Source organism: Aethalodelphis obliquidens, unplaced genomic scaffold (genome assembly GCF_003676395.1).
Source record: "Aethalodelphis obliquidens isolate GAN/ISIS:26980383/991018 unplaced genomic scaffold, ASM367639v1 scaffold67, whole genome shotgun sequence".
In the NCBI taxonomy this organism is placed as follows: domain Eukaryota; kingdom Metazoa; phylum Chordata; class Mammalia; order Artiodactyla; family Delphinidae; genus Aethalodelphis; species Aethalodelphis obliquidens.
Genome location: NW_020838011.1, coordinates 9714412 through 9732777, shown reverse-complemented (window position 1 = coordinate 9732777; position 18366 = coordinate 9714412). Strand labels below are relative to the sequence as shown.

Here is an 18366-nt window from a genome sequence, read left to right as displayed (position 1 = left end):
TAATAATTAAAATAATGATGATAATAATAATAGTCCTTACTATTTGTACAATGATTTTCTACTGGGCAGCTCAAAGTAATGAAATACTTCATCATTTTTATCTCTAAGAGCTCATCAAGTTAGGAAGGGTCTGGAATTCTTATCCTTGTTTTTCATATGGAGAAAATAAGGGAGAGAAGTGAATCTGCTGGTACCACACTATACAGTAGGTTGGTGGTCAGAATCAGAAACATACTCTCTTAACTGTTTATTCAAAGTGTTTTTGATGGATTCTCTTTTTTCTTTATCCCATACTATCCCTATTATTTCCCTCAAAGCCACCAAAGACAGAGCATCCCTAAAATAGTTTTGAAAGGTGGGAGACAGGAAAAGAAGACACAGCAGTACCTCAAACAAGATAGTGATAGGAACTCCATGAAGAGACATGTATAACCGTCCTCATTACTTTCTCTCTCTCTTTTTCTCTCTCTCTCATTTAATTCGAAAGCCATGATTTTTTTTAAAATCCATCATAACATAAAAAGTACCTAAATTAAAATTAAAGTTGCTCTTACTTCTGTTATTCCACTTCTTACTGTTAAAAATTTTGTGTGTCTTTCTATATACTTCACTATGCACCTACACATATAGCTTTATCATGTACAAAAACTGGAACATAGCATGCATATTATTCTGCAATATTTTTTCATTAAAATATATCATTGACATTTTGCATGTTAATACGGGTAGCTCTACCTCATCAATTTAATGGCTGCATTGTTTTAATTTTCTGTCTTGATTAAGAGTTATTGTAGAATAAATAGAGCTTCTGTCTTATATTTCACAGTTCTACATATTCTTTTGATGATTATATCAATATCAATTGTTTCCTACATTTACAAATTCATATTCTTCATCTGACATGTATTGAAACTAGTTGAGAAGCCCTTCCCTCCCCATATTCCCTCCAAACTTTTGCTTATGTCTGCTATATGCATCTCCTTTCTTCTGCAAGAAATGAATAGCAAGCATTCAGGGATGAAGGAACAGGAGTCAATTTATAAGTTTCTTACGCGTGTTTTCACGTAAGAAGTGTGCAGAAGAGAAGTGGAGAAGTCTTTTTATATTACAGTAATTGTCATTGTAGGAACAGGTGCTTGGAATCCCACTCAAGGGAGAACTGGAGATGGAAGAGATTGGGGAGAGAAAGATAGTTTCCTCAGCTACAGCCCCATGGGGATATCACAGAAATAAGGGAGGAGACCAAGTAGAGTCCCTGGAGCCTTCCACTACATTCCAGTGACTTCAGCAGGGCAGAGTCATGTAGTGATGAAACTGTTGACTTCTGCAACAGTGTTCCCACCAAACAGGACATTGAGACAGAGCCAAGATGGGATGATGGTATGCCAGGGACCAGAATGATTATGTCACTTCCTGGTCTTGTATTATCAGGAAACAGAGTTCTCTTGATTTCTGTAAGCAACGATTATTTACTGTGAAATGCTTCACAGTTTCCAAGAAGTTTTCACATTCATGATCTCATTCTGGGTCCCACAGTCAACCATGTGCTTTAAACAGAATGGGTAGGCTGTCTCTTATTGACAGATGGACAAACTTAGTTCAGAGTCTAAATAACTTGTCCAAGCTGGTAAGGAAAGGGCTGGACTTGGAATTCTCTTTATTCTGAAGCAACCCCAGGTGCTCCTTCAGGATAACACTTCCCTTTCCCTCAGTTCTTGTACCAGACTGCTCTGGAGATAAGAACACATGCCTTGATTCTACCAACGTGCTAAATACCTCAAGAAATTTAAAATAACAGCATCGTATTTAAACAACTTGGCCAACTCTGACTTATTTCATTTTCCCTAACTTTTGAGTTTGTTTAGCAGCTATTTTAACACAAGGGAATGGCAACTTTACTAATCAAACAAAAATCAGGTTGATCAACATTTTTCAGTAACATGTATTTTTGAAGGCAGAACAAATGGGAGAGGTTGAGGAAGTTTCATGCAGAAGGGATTTCCTGCAGCATTGCTGAAGTTTAGAGGTAAATATTAGCTCAAACACTCAGGTTCTTTAGAAGAGACCTCTGGTTATCTCTTATGTGTATCTTCTAAGTTTGTTTCACAAAAATAGTAAGAGAATAGAATTAGAAACTCTGCCCTCAACCTAATATGGTTCAAACTGTAACATATATAATAGGCCATTTAAGATTCTACAGTGGAAGTGCCCGACTTGGTATCTTGCACATAGCTGGCTCAGCAAACTTTCTACATGCGAGGCACTGTTGTAGGCACTTTACATACAGTAATTCATTTAATTCTTACAATAATCCTATAAGATTGGTACTATCATTATCATCTTCATTTTTTGAATGAGGAAACTGAGATACAGAGAAGTCAAATTACCTGCCTAAGGTCAAGCAACCAGAGCCAGGAATGCTTTCAGCAGCCAGGGATTAGGGTGTGTTCTAAAACAAAACAGTACTCTTCCTTCTAACTGAGTGTCCTGAATTAGTTCCCCAGGAATATCTACTTCACCTAAGGAGTGGGTATGGGTGTGCACTGTAATATAATCCATCGTTTGCTTTCTTTCTCAGGCCAGCTGTGGTGAGGGCCAGGAGGAGAGCTTGTTTGGAGCCCTGGGTTATTGGCCTCATCACCTTTATATCCCTGATTGTCCTGGCAGTGTGCATCGGACTCATCGTTCATTATGTGAGATACAGTAAGTATGGGTTGCCCTGGCATCAAGTGATTTACCTCAAATATTTCCTGATTATATACCTGTTTTGATTTGCCTCAAGCTTATTCATTCATTTCTATAATTTGTTTGCATAGCTGGTACAAAGAACTCTTCACCAGTCTTGTTACTCATTTAATCCTCACAAGCCAAGGAGGATTCTTTCTTCTATCTTTGATGTAGCAATGCTTCCTGCTGGGAATAGCATGCTAGTTTTCATATTCATTAACAGCAATAATCAAGTCTTAATTAAGGGAAAACCATAGGAAAGCTACAGTCCAATGTTTGGGGTTGTTTGAGGTCATAAGACAATCATCTTGATTTAAAATAACTCCAACTCATTGAAATCCCGACAGCTCAATAAATTGTACAATCAGGGATCATAGGGAAGTAGGCTCTATTTTGTACTAGTAAGTCGGAAAAATGCTTATAGTAATATATTGTTGAATAAATGCCTATTCGTTATTTTAAAATCATCTTGGTATATATTGCAAGTGATTAAAGGAGATAGGATATGCTGAGAATATTAATTACAAAGAGGTTCACTCTGTGGTAATCAGGTACCTCCCTGCTAGATGAACCCTGAACACTGCTATGTTATTAGAAAGGTCCCCAGGGTACTTCAGAACTATTCTTCTAGGGCATAACAACCCTTCTGAAGTTTCCTTCTTACTCTGTCTCAGGTTTTAATTAGTTGACTCCACTTTGACCTATTTGTTTAATATCTCCCTTAGTGACTAGATAATGCTTTGATGTTCAAGACCCTGTAACCAAAGAAGCTAATCACTGGATTCTAATTGAATTGGGAATTTGTAGCAGTTGCTTTTTTGTAAAGAGAGATGGTGATCTGTAAACTGGTTATCTTCTACTAGCAGACACAAATCCAATCTCAATTTCCTAAACAAGGTGGATTATTCCTGAAAGAAAAAGTATTCAAAGATTTTTTTTTGGGGGGGTAGAATTTGCCCACATGCAGTTCTTTGAATTTGGACTATCTGCATTTTGATAATTTCTCTGGAGCATGTTTTTTTTAGTATAAAAAGAATAGCTAAAATAACTTTATAATTCTACAGTTCTATTCTGAATATATTAAGTCCCATTATGTTGTAAGCATCATTATTCCTCTCCATGGACACCTATGTTTTACTCATTTTTATATTTCTAGAACTTATTAAAGAACTTATTAGGCGCATATTAGATAATTAATGTTTACTGAATACTGAATGATAAAAATAAATGAATTATACCTACGATATTTTCTTGGGGCATATTTTGGTTTGTCTGACTTAACGAGGAATTCCTAGTCATGTTAGGGATCTTATTAATTCAGTGAGAGAAAATGTTCTTACTACTTCTCCTTTGCCTCTTCCCAAGCCAAGTATTATAAGGCTTACAAATCTTACTCATATGCATACAATAAAAACCTGGTAAGATTTCAGTAACCTGTTCCTGTGTACCCTATTGTTGGGATGATAAGCTGAGTAATATGGAACACACAACGTTCACTGCCCACACACCACACCTGAATAAACAGCAATTGTTATGATATGTGTTACTGTCATATTTGTGATCTGTCTTTTGTTTAGAGATATAACCTAAGAACAGAGTAGATATAACACATGAGAATTTAGGTGCTGGCATGCCTAGATAACCAAACTGAGCCAAACAAATCTATTGTAGAAACAGGCAGATAAAGATGGAGGTGATCAGACTGCATCATTTTGGCATAAAACCCAGGACAGCATAGAACTGTGTGTTCAGTTTTTATCCAGTGGCCTTTGGGACTGCGTTTCTGTCCCTTTTGTGATTTGACTGACAGCAGGTGAATCTATTATGAACATCATTGTAGGTTATAGAATCACAAAGCTGTTAGAAAATTATCAGCAAACTCATGTTCATCCTTATTTTTCTTCTCTGTTAATATTCTCAATAATATTTTTCAACAACTGCACATGCCATATAATTCTGGTAACTGGAAATATGTTTTGACACCTAGCAACTTATTTGAGTCTATCAGGCAAATTAAAATATTGACTATAGATAAGTTGTTCATTTGGTTGAAGCATATAAAATTGCTGATATTTGACCATTTTTAACCTATATAAATGGCAGTTTCAAATAATTCAATCTAATAACTGAAAAGAAACAGGTCTAAGGATGTAGAAGAGTATGTTTTCCTCCTCTTTAGAACCTTACTATTCAACATGTGGTTAGGTACCAGCAACATCCGCCTCATCTAGGAGCTTGTTAGAAATGCAGAATCTTGGGCCCAACTTTATTTCTTTAATTAATTTTTATTCGAGTATAGTTGATTTACAGTGTTGTGTAGTTTCTGCCGTACAGCAAAGTGAATCAGTTATACATATTCATATATCCACTTTTTAAAATTCTATTCTCATACAGGTCATTACAGAGTATTGAATAGAGTTCCCTGTGCTATACAGTAGGTTCTTATTAGTTATCTATTTTATATCTAGTAGTGAGTATATGTCAATCCCAATCTCCCAATTTATCCCTCCCCCCATTTCCCCCTTGGTAACCATAAATTTGTTTTCTACATCTGTGACTCTATTTCTGTTTTGTAAATAGGTTCACTTGTACCATTATTTAAAATTCCACATATAAGCAATATCATATGATATTTGTCTTTGTCTGACTTCACTCAGTATGACAATTTCTAGGTCCATCCATGTCACTGCCAATGGCATTATTTCATTCTTTTTTATGGCTTTCTTATTCCACTATGTATATGTACCACCTCTTCTTTATCCATTCCTCTGTCAATGGACATTTAGGTTGCTTCCATGTATTGTAACAGTAAATTTACAATACAATACAATTTACAATACAACACAATTGCTATTGCAAATAGTACTGCAATGAACATTGGGGTATGTGTATCTTTTTGAATTATGGTTTTCTCCAGATACATGTTGGGCCCAACTTTAGACCTAAAGTAAACTATTGGTCAATATTTAGATAAATTTAAAATGTTACTTGAAATTGTGTATATTGTGATCTGCTTGCATTTCAGGTCAAACAGTCCTCAGGGCAAGGGCAAGGTCATTCAGTGAAAGAGAGGGAGAAAGGCAAATCCTCCCTAGACCCTCACTTAAGTGGCTAATGCTCAGGAGACCCTGACCTTTCAGTGTCATCCATCTCCTTTATGCATAACCAACCCCTCCCCAGGCCTTGTCCGAGTCTGACCAGAGGTTTCCTTTTCTGTCCCAACAAATCCTCTGGATGGCTAGAATATTCTTTTGGAATTTACTGGTAGTTTTTTTTTTTTTTTCTTATATAACTCTCATGTAAAACTAGAGATTTCTCCTATAGCCTCAGTGGGTGTATTTGGTTTTTTCCACTCCAAGAAGCAATATATAATGAAAATTTGTGCTTTGGGAATTAGACCTTAGCTTGAAACCCAGTTCAGTCTTTTCCGGCCAAGTCATGTTAAGGTTGGGCAATTTATTTACACTTCTGAGACGGTAGACCTTATCTGTTAAATGTGGATAATACTACTTTCTTATGGGAGTTATTTTAAATTGAATGAGATATGCAAATATGCTTGGCACACAGGTGTCTAATGTTAGTTTCCTTTCCCTCTGGGGTTTAAGTGAGGGAAAGGATGAGAAGCAAGAGAGCACCTGAGATTGATGAGGCACACTCCATTTTTCTATCATAACCATACGCAACCATCATGTTCCAGATGCTTGGCACAGAGTCTCTCACAGAAAAGATAGTCAGCTGAATATTCATGGAATGAATCTTCTGAGCTCTGTGCTTGCTTCATGTACAGGAGGGTAGAGGAAAAGCTTGAATTGTTGCACTAATTCTTCAGCAGACCAAAAACATGGGCTGCTTGAACTGGATGCAGAAAGTGGAGACAATGGCTAAAGAAACAGACAAACCAATTCCTATGGCTGGTGGGAGAAAATAAATAGAGTGACAAGGGAACCAGGTGAAACTAAGTAGTGTCTCTGGAGGGTTATGTCCAGTGGCAACTCTACCTCCTTAAACTTCTATATACTGAGCTCCTAGCATTTTAATCCCTACCCTCATCTCCTTATCCAAAATAAATATTCTTACACTAGAGTCCCTATGGCAAGAATTGATGTGTAGTTTATGGAATTGGAAGAAATCTACTTTTGAAATACAAAAATGCATTTACTCTTGGGAAGCTTCCGAATCTATTCCTGTTGATATGCTCAGATGGTGTGACTTACTGCTTCTTGTGGCTTATTCAGGAATGGATAACACATGACTAATTAGCCTACAGGAACACCAAGCATTTCATATGGCTTTTATACTCTAAATCTTATGATGATGAACGTTGTTGTCTTTTATCTTGAGATAACCATGAAGGTCAGAACAGGATGATGGAGATGTTGACCAGGGTAGCATTGTTTCCTGTCTCAGTCTGTCTAGCAACTACCAAATGGGGAAATGATGATGCTTTACACACATCTGATAAAAAGTATGATGAGTTTTTTCCTCTATCCTTGCAGATAAAAAGACAACCTACAATTACTATAGCACATTGTCATTTACAAGTGACAAACTATATGATGAGTTTGGAAAAGAGGCTTCTAAAAATTTCACAGAAATGAGCCAGAAAATTGAATCAATGGTAAGCATTTTATTCCCACTTCTAGGGTATTTGCTATCACTTTTTACCATAATTTTTAGTATCCTAGCTTCTCAAACATCCATTCAACTGATCTTGTATATCTTGCAAAATGGGGAGAGGCCCTACCTGAGAGATATATGACAAAACTAACAATACATGAATTGGAGGAATATGCCTTACAGGGCTAAACCTAGTGACTTTTAGCCATTTCTTTTTGTACCTCCTACTCACCCTTCCTTAGCTAGTGCTACAGTATTGATCAGCAGAGTCTAGAAATTCTGAGAATGTTAGGGTGACCCAAGATACAGTTGTTGTATCATTGATTTCCTAAAGAGACCTTTAGCAAAAGGACACAAGATTGAAACTATTCAGACCCATACTTGAGAAATATCTTAGTATTTTAAAATATCCAACCTTGGACAAGTTTTTGGTACATAAGTCTATAGGAAATCCTTGGATATTCATCTTTATCCTTAGGGCATCAACATTCATCCTGAGGAATGAACTGAATATTTTAAATAGTGGAAAATTTAGCAGTATAGGCCAAAAGAGCAAGAGCCTGGGTGATGACTTCTCTTCATTGTCAGACTACTTAGAGAATAATTTAGACTTTTCCTGGTAGTCTGTGAAGTAATTAGTGAAATGATGTGATGGAAAGCACCCTAAACTAGGAGTTGGGACACCTAGTTCTAGTACCATTTACTAGCCAGTGATGTGTCATTGACATATCTCTTTATCATTCTGGAAAAATTCTCTTATGTGAAAATTAAGGCACTAGACTAGAAAATTTCCAAATTGTCTTCCAGTTCCAATATCCTGAGTGAGAACAGAATGGCAGTGGCCCACCTAGAAACTGCCTGGTAGACTAGGAGCCTGAGGATTTGGATACTTTGCTGAGGAGAGGGTCAAATCCTGGTTGTATTTGTACTTGTAAACACCAAACCAGGGAAATATCAAATAAGCTCTTTTTAAGGAGCTATATTTTAGGAGATATATATATATATATATATATCTGCTTAAAATATAACATATATTAAAGGAAAGGAAATAGAACTAAAGAGATCAAGTAAAGATGCAACTATTTTCCTTGTTTTTTGTGCCATTCACTAAAATTTTTATAAGATCCAGACTGACTTAAATATATAGGAATATAAATAAGACTCTAACACTCTTAAAAATTAATAATTTTGAAATTGTTTGATGAAAAATAAACCTTTAAATAAATATTTCCAAGTGAATGCTGTCATTAGAGAACTCATTTGAATTGTGCTGATTTGTCTCATAATTGAAGTAACTTTCCTTGGGCACAAAGACTCAGAAGTCAAACAAAATGTAAGAAAGAATAAAAAGGGTCATTGTTTCTGTCAGTCAATTACCAGCTTGTAGTATCTGTATTTGGTAAATATCCATACAGTGAAAACAAGAAACACTTGCTGTGTTTATCTTGACTTTTAATTTAAAAATTTAAGTTGGCTAGAATTCTTATTTGTAGTAGTAAGAAATACCTCCACAAAATACATTCTTCCACCCTATTAGAATAAACCTTATAGGAGGTATTAGGCTATGTATCCCAGTTCACCTGGGCCTTCCTAAGAGCATCTTGAGTGCTGAATTGAGTGCAGATTAAAGCAGGATATTTGGTAACTTTTTCACCAGGTTTGAGAACCATGTGACACCATTATGCGTTCATTTCCCTCTTCCAAGTACTAATCAAGCCCGACCCTGCTTAGCTTCTGAGATTAGATGAGATCCAGCATGTTCAGGATGGTGTGGCCATAGATTGTCCTTATTTTTATGATCTACCACTTGACAGAGCTTTTTCACTTCCTTTGTTTATCTACTGTAAAAATCTGTATCTCACAGTGTGGATGCTTACTCTTACTTTTCAAAACCCAATCTGTTTATTCTCTTTTGTCTCTTTCTGAGTGTAACATAGAAGATGTCACTCCTGGCCCCCCTACTATGGTTCCCCAGTTCCTATAATTCCTAAGGCAGAGTTCAGTTGAAATCACTGAGTAGAATACAAAAAGAGATTCCTCAAGTTTAGCACATTGTGAAATGTCAGTCAATGTGTTTTGTTTTTAAGTTTTTTAAAAATGTTTTTAAGCTTTGAATCAATTTGCAGAATTTCAGAAAATTATCCTTGCTGACGTATTTTGAATATTTTTGGAACAGGTGAATAATGCATTTCATAAATCTTCATTGAGGCAAGCATTTGTCAAGTCTCACATTATCAAGTTCAGGTATGTAGATCTAAAATGCTGACTTCTGAATATAATTTAAAGCTAAAGCTGTTAACCTGGTCAGTAATAAATACTGTCTGAAGTGTTAATGATATGATATAATTCAATTCAACAGACGTTAATTTGGTACCTGCTCTGTATAAGTCATGGGTTACAATGTGCCTTACTCAGTCTTTAAATTCAAAACAAGGCATTTGCAAGATGATTTTGAGGGACAGAAGTGTTATTGGTGGCTATGTTATAGAACTGTTTTTTTGTTTGTTTGTTTGTGTGTTTTTTTGGAATGGCTAATTAGCACAAATAGGGACCTAGGCCACATCCCTCGGTTTAATAGCAAATAAGTGTCCTATGTAAAATAGTGTAGTAGATGAGATTTTTCTTCTCCTCTTGGTTCTCCTTCCTACCAATTTTCTTTCCTTTCTTTCATTCCACTCATTTTTTCTACAAATACTTAAGATCTCAGATCTGATCATCAACCATCAATAAATAGAATCCAGAACATAACATTTTAAGCAAAATACTATATGAGGATCTTAAGTAATGTATCGTCTTAATACAAATTATTTTTATTTTCAAAATAAAACAAGAGCTATTTCCAACATTATTTCAATGACAAAAACTCCAAGTTACTTCTCAGTCTATTACTTAGTTGACATCTCTGAGGTGTTAGTTTGCTCACTCCTGAAAATTCCATACTGTTTGGTGTTTGAATTTTTACTTTTTCTTAGATCTGCTTCTCCAGTTCTTAAATTTTCACTCTCTCAAGGGGACTTCATCCACCCACAACATGGTTTCATGTGCTATTGAAACCCAAGTTTCTATTTCCAGTCTAAACTGTTGTCCTGATTTTTAGAACTATATGCCTGCCCACGCACACCTCCACATGGAGGTTTCACAGAAAATTCTTAAACTCAAGAAAAACCCAATCACACTAATGAGAAAACTGGAAGTCATCCCACACTCCTCCCTTTCCTGGGCCCCTTGCACTTTATGAATAACTACCAATTCTGTCTTCCAAATAACTTTCTATTTTGTTTACGCCTTCATCCCAGAAATCTTGCTACTCATTCTTTCTTCTGTTACTACAATATGAAGAAGTGTAATTTGTTGGAAAGATAAAGTCAGTCTTAGAGATGTTGATTTGAGGTACTAAGGGAACTTACGAGCCTGAAATATGCGTCTGACATAAGGGAGGAAATGGAAACTGAGCTGAAGACATAAATTTGCTCAACATCAACTCAAAGTATTAGAAAGTGTGGGTGTCAACAGAATTTCTCAGAAAAGGAGTAATGCAAGAAAAAAAAGGATGATGAAGAAAGCTTGAAGAATGACAGTATTTAAGGAAATAGAAGAAAAATAGGAACCTAGGAAATAGGGAAGGAGCAGGGAAAATGAAGAAACAAGAGAGGCACCACTGAAGCTAACAACAGAACGTTTCAGGGAGTGAGTGGTCAGCATCAACAAGACTCCTGAGACGCCAAGTAATGTGACTAGAAAGAATCCATTGGAAATGTCAATGAGGAAGTCATTAGTGTTCAAGCAGAGAAACAACTCAGTGGAACAGAAGGGGAGGATGCAGACTGCAATGAAGTAAATATGAGGCAGAATGTAATTTACCCATTTAAGAAGGTTTTCTGTGATATGAAGGTGTGAGATAAATTGTATAGCTGGGGTAGAGGGAGAGTTTTGTTTGTTTTTGTCTCTATTAGCCAGCCAGTATAGGAATAGTTTAAGATAAATAAGAAAGAGTAAGTAATAGATGATAGGGTTGCTGAGGCAGTGAAATGGGATAAGATATATAACAATAATCTCTTTAAAGTCCTATTTGTTTTTTTCAGATTACAAAAACAATAGAAAATTTTATAAAATTCAAATAACACAGTATTACAAAAAATAGAAAGCGAAAGCCCCCTCTCCAATAATTTCACACCCAGAAATGATACATTTTGTTAACTTATATTTAACATTTTCCCAATGACTGCATATAGATCTATTTCATTCTTTAGCTGGCTGTATAGTATTTCACTACAAGTATATGTCAAGATTGATTTAGCCAATGCCCTTTTGATGAACACTTGGGTTGTTACATATTTTTCTGATTTAAAAATAAGGTTATGACAACATATGTGTACGTATCTCCTTGCACACAAAAGAGTGTATTTGAAAATTAAACTTCTAAAAGCAGAAATGCTGCATCAAAGAAGATGGATAGTCAAATTTATAACAGATAAACTGCCTTCCAAAAATGAGATTCTAATTTATATTCACACTTACAGTTTGGGAGCATAGGAGTTGATGCAGTATACAGTGAGGAGTAAAATTGTTTGGGGTTCTGGTTCAAGATGGTGAAGTAGGAAGAACTAAACTCACCTTCTCCCATGGACACACTGAGTCTGCAGCTACATAAGAAACAATTTTCCCTTAAAAAAAAAAAAAGTTGGCTGAGTAAATACTACACATTGGGCAAATGAGAAGAAAACCACATTGAAGCAGGCTGGAGACAATGGGACACAATTTTGTCATAAACTCCACCCCCGCAGAGCAATCCACACCAGAAGAAAACTCAAAACCCAGAGATTCTCCCTGGTGACTGAAGGGTTCGAACCCCATATCAGGCACCTCAACTTTTAGGATGTGCACCTGAGAGATGAGCCTCCAAAACATCTAACTTTGAAAATAAACAGTGCTTGAGTTCTGAGAACCACAAAACTGTAGCCATCTGGGAGATGGCTCTTAAAGGGCCCATGCACTTAGGCTCACCCATCCCAGGGCCCAGCACTGAGGCAGCTTATTGCACCCAGACTAAAAGGGAACTGATTGCATTTGAAAAGAAGGGGTAGAGTAACTGACAGAGAATGAAAGTGTAGTCAAGGATGATTCCAAAAAAATAAATAAAGGATGATTCCAAAGTAGTAATTCATTCAAATAATGCTAAAGCTAGTGAACACTCTATCTTGGAAATATAATCACGTGAAGTCAAAACAACTTGCTCAAGCTTTCTAATGTCCTTAGGGTTGGGAGTTGTTTAGGATAGCCTGAAGGCTGCTTAGGAGAAATCACTGGATTTACTTAAGCCACTGGAAATTAAGCCTGAAAGCCAAAGCCAGAGTTGATTTCATATTTACCATACATTTTATTTGATAATTTTGAATTGTTGACAAGAGAATTATTTTTTATATTAATAACCCAAGTATTTAACTAGATCCTATGGTGGTAAGGGAGATCATGAGCATACTAGTTGCTTATCAGAGAGGCTGAGATGGGAGTTCTATATATGACAAGCAATAGGAGTACAGAAGAAAACAAATTAAAACTTCTTAAATTGCATTTATGGATTTGTTTTGTGTTTGTGTTTGTGCTTCAAATGAATGATAAAGAAAAAAATAGAGTTTGATATTACCATAAATCTTATTTGGAACTTTATCTTTAAAAACCATCTTTCTCTTTTTTTTTTTTTTTTTCCTTTTTGGTCCATAGTCAAGAGGAACATGGAGTATTGGCTCATATGCTGCTGATTTTTAGATTTCCCTCTTCTGAGGATCCTGAAACTGTAAATAAAATTATTCAACATGTTCTACATAAAAAGCTGCAAGATGCTGTAGGACACCCTAAATTCCATCCTGAACTTGTTGAAATTAAAAGTAAGTTTATTTCCTATTATGTAGTTCAATTCTCTTACATAGAATAGCTCCATGTTAAGTTTGGTCTTGGGCACTGATTTTTTAAAACGTTTTTGGATGTCTTTCATTGTAGGGATCTTGCCACCAACAGAATATTTCTTTTGGACTAAATTGGTTCTAATGAAGTTTAAAATTTTTTAATAGTACCTTAAACTTACACCACCCATGCAAGTCTGTCATTAACCCCTGAGCCTGTGTTCTTTTTCTATGTTGGGGCTTACACTTTAGCTATAGAATCCAATGATAAATGGAGAAAGTGGCTTTGTGCGTTTATTCCTCTTCTTTTTCTTGTTGCTTACTTTTTATGTTCTGAGTATGATGGATGGAAAGGTTCATGCCATCCACATATTTGCTTTCAAATGTCATTAGCTTCTTTACTTAGGCCCTTTACTGATGAAAAGTTTATAATTTAGTTTCTGGTATAAATTATTTTTGGTACATTTTACAACTAATTTGAAAAATCTGAGGTTTTTGTTTTAGCTTTTTTACTTAGGCCCTTTACTGATGAAAAGTTTATAATTTAGTTTCTGGTATAAATTATTTTTGGTACATTTTACAACTAATTTGAAAAATCTGAGGTTTTTGTTTTTGTCAGGGCAGGGGGACAAGATAGACAGTGATAGGTCCTCATTACTAGAAAGTACAAAAATAGGAGATCCTTAGGGAAAATAAAAGACTGGTTAAAGCTAAGTCATGTGCTATAGAACAATGCTAGTCTGTGGAAATAGTGTGCCAGCCACATGTAGGATCTTAAACTTTCTAGTAGGCACATTAAAAAAGTAAGAGTAAACATGTGAAATGTATTTAAATAATTTATATATTTAACCCAATATATCCAAAGTAGTACTATTTCAACAAGTAGTCCAATAACTGACTACTGGTTGAAATGCTAATGTAATTTACATTGTATTCACAATGTAATTTATATTGACAAATAGCCCATGTAAATATTACTCGTGAGATTTTTTTTTGTAATAAGTCTTTGAAATCTATTGTATATTTTATATTTACAGCGCATTTCAGTCACATCTCAAGAGCTCACTAGGCGCATGTGGCTAGTGAATAGAATATTGGATATGGCAGCACTAGAAACTACAGAATAGGGGACAAGTAGAAAGAATGAATACAAGTGCTGATATAAAAGCTGACAGATGTAACTAGAGGCCTAACCTGGTGGTCAGCCCCTCTACTTGCTTAGAAAAGGAGGCTCACTTGTCAGGGCCAGCTATGTAATTTGTCGGGCCCAGTGCAAAGTGAAAGTGTAGGACTCTTTGAAAAGCAATTGAACAATGCTGTTAAAGGTACTAAGATATAAGACTTTGCTTTCTTTCATGGTCTCTCTCGACTTATCATGGCATTTTTACTTGTTAATTAATGATTTCTAAGTGAAAAAAATCCAAACTTTAAATTACTAGCATGAGTTTTGCTCTTCACCTTTATATTGTGAAATGTCAATTTCAAATGTAAATATAAAAGCGTTTAACTTTTATTTGGAATCATGAAAATTATACAACTGTATTTCATAGCTCATCCATGCATGTATTTTGGTTCCATGCAATGGAAACACTACAGAAGTCTAGCTCAACATTTTTTATTTCCCTTCTTGATACAGGCACATTTTACCAATGCTCTCTACCTTCAGCTTATGTGAGGAAGAACCAAAATATCCTTATATGTCATTATTTTCAGCTGAAGCTGTTGGCTAATACAACAGGAGAAACAACAGGAGCAAGAAAGGATATGAGAGGGTCCCTTAGTCATTCATGTTTATTAGAATGCCATTGCCTTCTTTTGTGTTCTAAGCAAGTTCTGGTTCAAACAGAAAACAGCCTCCTGAGACTGTCACTGCCCTCTGCTTACACAGTGGTAGACATCACACACTTATACTCACTTTGAGTATGCTAAACATTGTGGGTCCACTGGAATTCTTAGTTCTTAGGATATTGTGCATGATATATACAAATGGGGTAGCAAGAATCCATGGGCACACCTATTGTGTATATCTCCTCTGCCCATGCTATCTCTATTATCCTGTCAAAATTCACTTCCAAACATGTTATGAGATAAAATTATTATGAATTTCAAGACAGTGAACATTAAACCAAGTGAGATGTCATGCTGAGAGCAGGACTCAGTGCAGATACACAAGTCACACACCCATGAAGTCAGCCCTGTTAGTAGTATTGTATATAAAAAAAAAAAGAAATTCAACTAAATAAATTTAAAGATCTAATTGTCTTTATTTAATGATTCACAAATTGTGCAGCATTCCGCCTTAGCAGATAGATAGGAGCTCTGAGGAGCTGTACAAAACGGAAGATTTTTATAGCCAGAAGGAGGTGAGACAAGGAAGCTTTCTAACAGAGTGGACTGTGTCATGAAATGGCAACTTCATTTGGGAGTAGGTGGGGTCTATCAGACAGATTACTTCACTGGTGCCGACCAGGTAATTCCAGATTGACTGATTAAAGGTCACATTCCTGAGACATGCTGAAACTGCAATTAGGCTAGGTATTAGGTGGTTTGCTGATATAGGACTTACAACAAGTCACTCCATTTTGAGTCTCCTTACTTCTTTTTTTAACAGTATCAACATGCAAAGCCATTTAAAGCTTGTGTTTCCATATTTATTTTCTGTTTGGATGATCTGTCCATAGTGTAAGTGGGGTGTTAAAGTCCCCTACTATTATTGTGTTACTGTCAATTTCCCCTTTTATTGTTGTTAGCATTTGCCTTATGTATTGAGGTGCCCCTATGTTGGATGCATAAATATTTATAACTGTTATATCTTCTTCTTGGATTGATCCCTTGATCATTATGTAGTGTCCTTCCTTATCTCTTGTAACAGTCTTTATTTTAAAGTCTATTTTATCTGATGTGAGTATTGTTACTCCAGCTTTCTTTTGATTTCCATTTGCATGGAATATCTTTTTTCATCCCCTCACTTTCAGTCTGTATGTGTCCCTAGGTCTGAAATGGGTCTCTTGTAGACAGAATATATATGGGTCTTGTTAAATAATACAATAGACCAGATAGATTTAATTGACATTTATAGGACATTCCACCCGAAAGTGGCAGAATACTCTTTCTTCTGAAGTGCGCATGGAACACTCTCCAGGATAGATCACATCTTGGGTCACAAATCAAGCAGTGGAAAATTTAAGAAAATTGAAATTGTATCAAGCACCTTTTCCAACCAAAATGCTATGAGATTAGAAATCAATTACTGGAAAAGAAACTGTAAAAAAACAAACACATAGAGGCTAAAAAATGTGTCACTAAATAATCAAGAGATCACTGAAGAAATCAAAGAGGAAATAAAAAAATACCTACAAACAAATGACAATGAAAACACAATGACCCAAACCTGTGGGATGTAGCAAGAGGAAAGTTTATAGCAATACAGTGCTATGTCAAGAAACAAGAAAAATCTCAAACAAACAATCTAATCTTACACCTAAAGCAACTAGAGAAAGAAAAACAAAGAAAACCCAAACAGTAGAAGGAAAGTAATCATAAAGATCAGAGCAGAAATAAATGAAATAGAAATGAATAAAACAATAGCAAAGATCAATAAAACTAAAAGTTGGTTCTTTGAGAAGATAAACAAAATTGATAAACCTTTAACCAGACTCATCAAGAAATAAAAGGAGAGGACTCAAATCAATAAAATTAGAAACGAAAAAGGAGAAATTACAACTGACACCACAGAAATACAAAGGATTATAAGAGAACACTACAAACAACTATATGCCAATAAAATGGACAACCTCAAAGAGGTGGACAAATTCTTAGAAAGGTACAATTTTCCAAGACTGAACCAGGAAGAATTAGAAAATATAAACGACCTATCACAAGTAATGAAATTGAAACTGTGATTAAAAATCTTCCAACAAACAAAAGTCCAGGACCAGATGCCTTTAGTGTCAAATTCTATCAAACATTTAGAGAAGAGATAACACCATCCTTCTCAAACTCTTCCAAAAAGTTGTAGAGGGAGGAACACCCTCAAATTCATTCTATGAGGTCACCATCACCCTGATACCAAAACCAGACAAAGATACTACAAAAAAAGAAAATTACAGACCAATATCACTGATGAATATAGATGTAAAAATCCTCAACAAAATACTAGCAAACAGAATCCAACAACACATTAAAAGGATCATACACCATGATCAAGTGGGATTTAGCCCAGGGATGCAAGGATTCTTCATGATACACAAATCAATCAATGTGATACACCATATTAACAAATTGAAGAATAAAAACCATATAATCATCTCAATAGATGCAGAAACAGCTTGTGACAAAATTCAATGCACATTTATGATAAAAACTCTCCAGAATGGGCAAAGAAGAACCCTACCTCAACATAATAAAGGCCATATATGACAAAGCCACAGCAAATATTCTCAATGGTGAAAAACTGAAAGCATTTCCTCTAAGATCAGGAAGAAGACAAGGGTGTCCATTCTTGCCATTATTATTCAACATAGTCTTGGAAGTCCTAGCCATGGCAATCAGAGAAGAAAAAGAAATAAAAGGAATCCAAATCAGAAAAGAAGAAGTAAAACTGTCACTGTTTGCACGTCATGATACTATACATAGAAAATCCTAAAGATGCCACCAGAAAACTACTAGAACTAATTGATGAATTTGGTTAGGCTGCAGGACACAAAATTAATGCACAGAAATCTCTTGCATTCCTATACACGAACCACAAAAGATAATAAAGAAAAATTAAAGAAACAATCTCATTTACCATTGCAACAAAAAGAATAAAATACCTAGAAATAAACCTACCTAAGGAGGCAAAAGACCTGTCTGTACTCAGAAAACTATAAAACAATGATGAAAGGAATCAAAGATAACATAAACAGATGGAGAAATATGCCATGTTCTTGGATTGGAAGAATCAATATTGTGAAAATACCTATACTACCCAAAGCAATCTACAGATTCAGTGCAATCCATATCAAATTACCAATGGCATTCTTCACAGAATCAGAAGAAAAAGTTTTACAATTTGTATGGAAGCACAAAAGACCCCAAAGCAATCTTGAGAAAGAAAAACTGAGCTGGAGGTATCAGGCTC

The 18366-nt window shown here is 35.5% G+C and overlaps 1 protein-coding gene and 1 long non-coding RNA gene across 3 annotated transcripts in view; both read left to right on the top strand.

Moving 5' to 3' along the window:
- The window catches only part of TMPRSS11E (transmembrane serine protease 11E), a 53781-nt gene that overhangs the window by 19119 nt on the left and 16296 nt on the right, over positions 1–18366 (top strand). For both annotated transcript variants that reach the window (XM_027089670.1, XM_027089669.1), the window contains exons 2-5: positions 2579–2703; positions 7224–7345; positions 9521–9588; positions 13066–13229. In XM_027089670.1, the coding sequence (XP_026945471.1) occupies positions 2579–2703; positions 7224–7345; positions 9521–9588; positions 13066–13229 (479 nt within the window). The remainder of the gene's footprint in view (positions 1–2578; positions 2704–7223; positions 7346–9520; positions 9589–13065; positions 13230–18366) is intronic.
- On the top strand, positions 13238–15457 carry LOC113611094 (uncharacterized). Its single transcript, XR_003429347.1, has 2 exons — positions 13238–13735; positions 13847–15457. It is a non-coding gene; the product is annotated as an uncharacterized LOC113611094 (long non-coding RNA).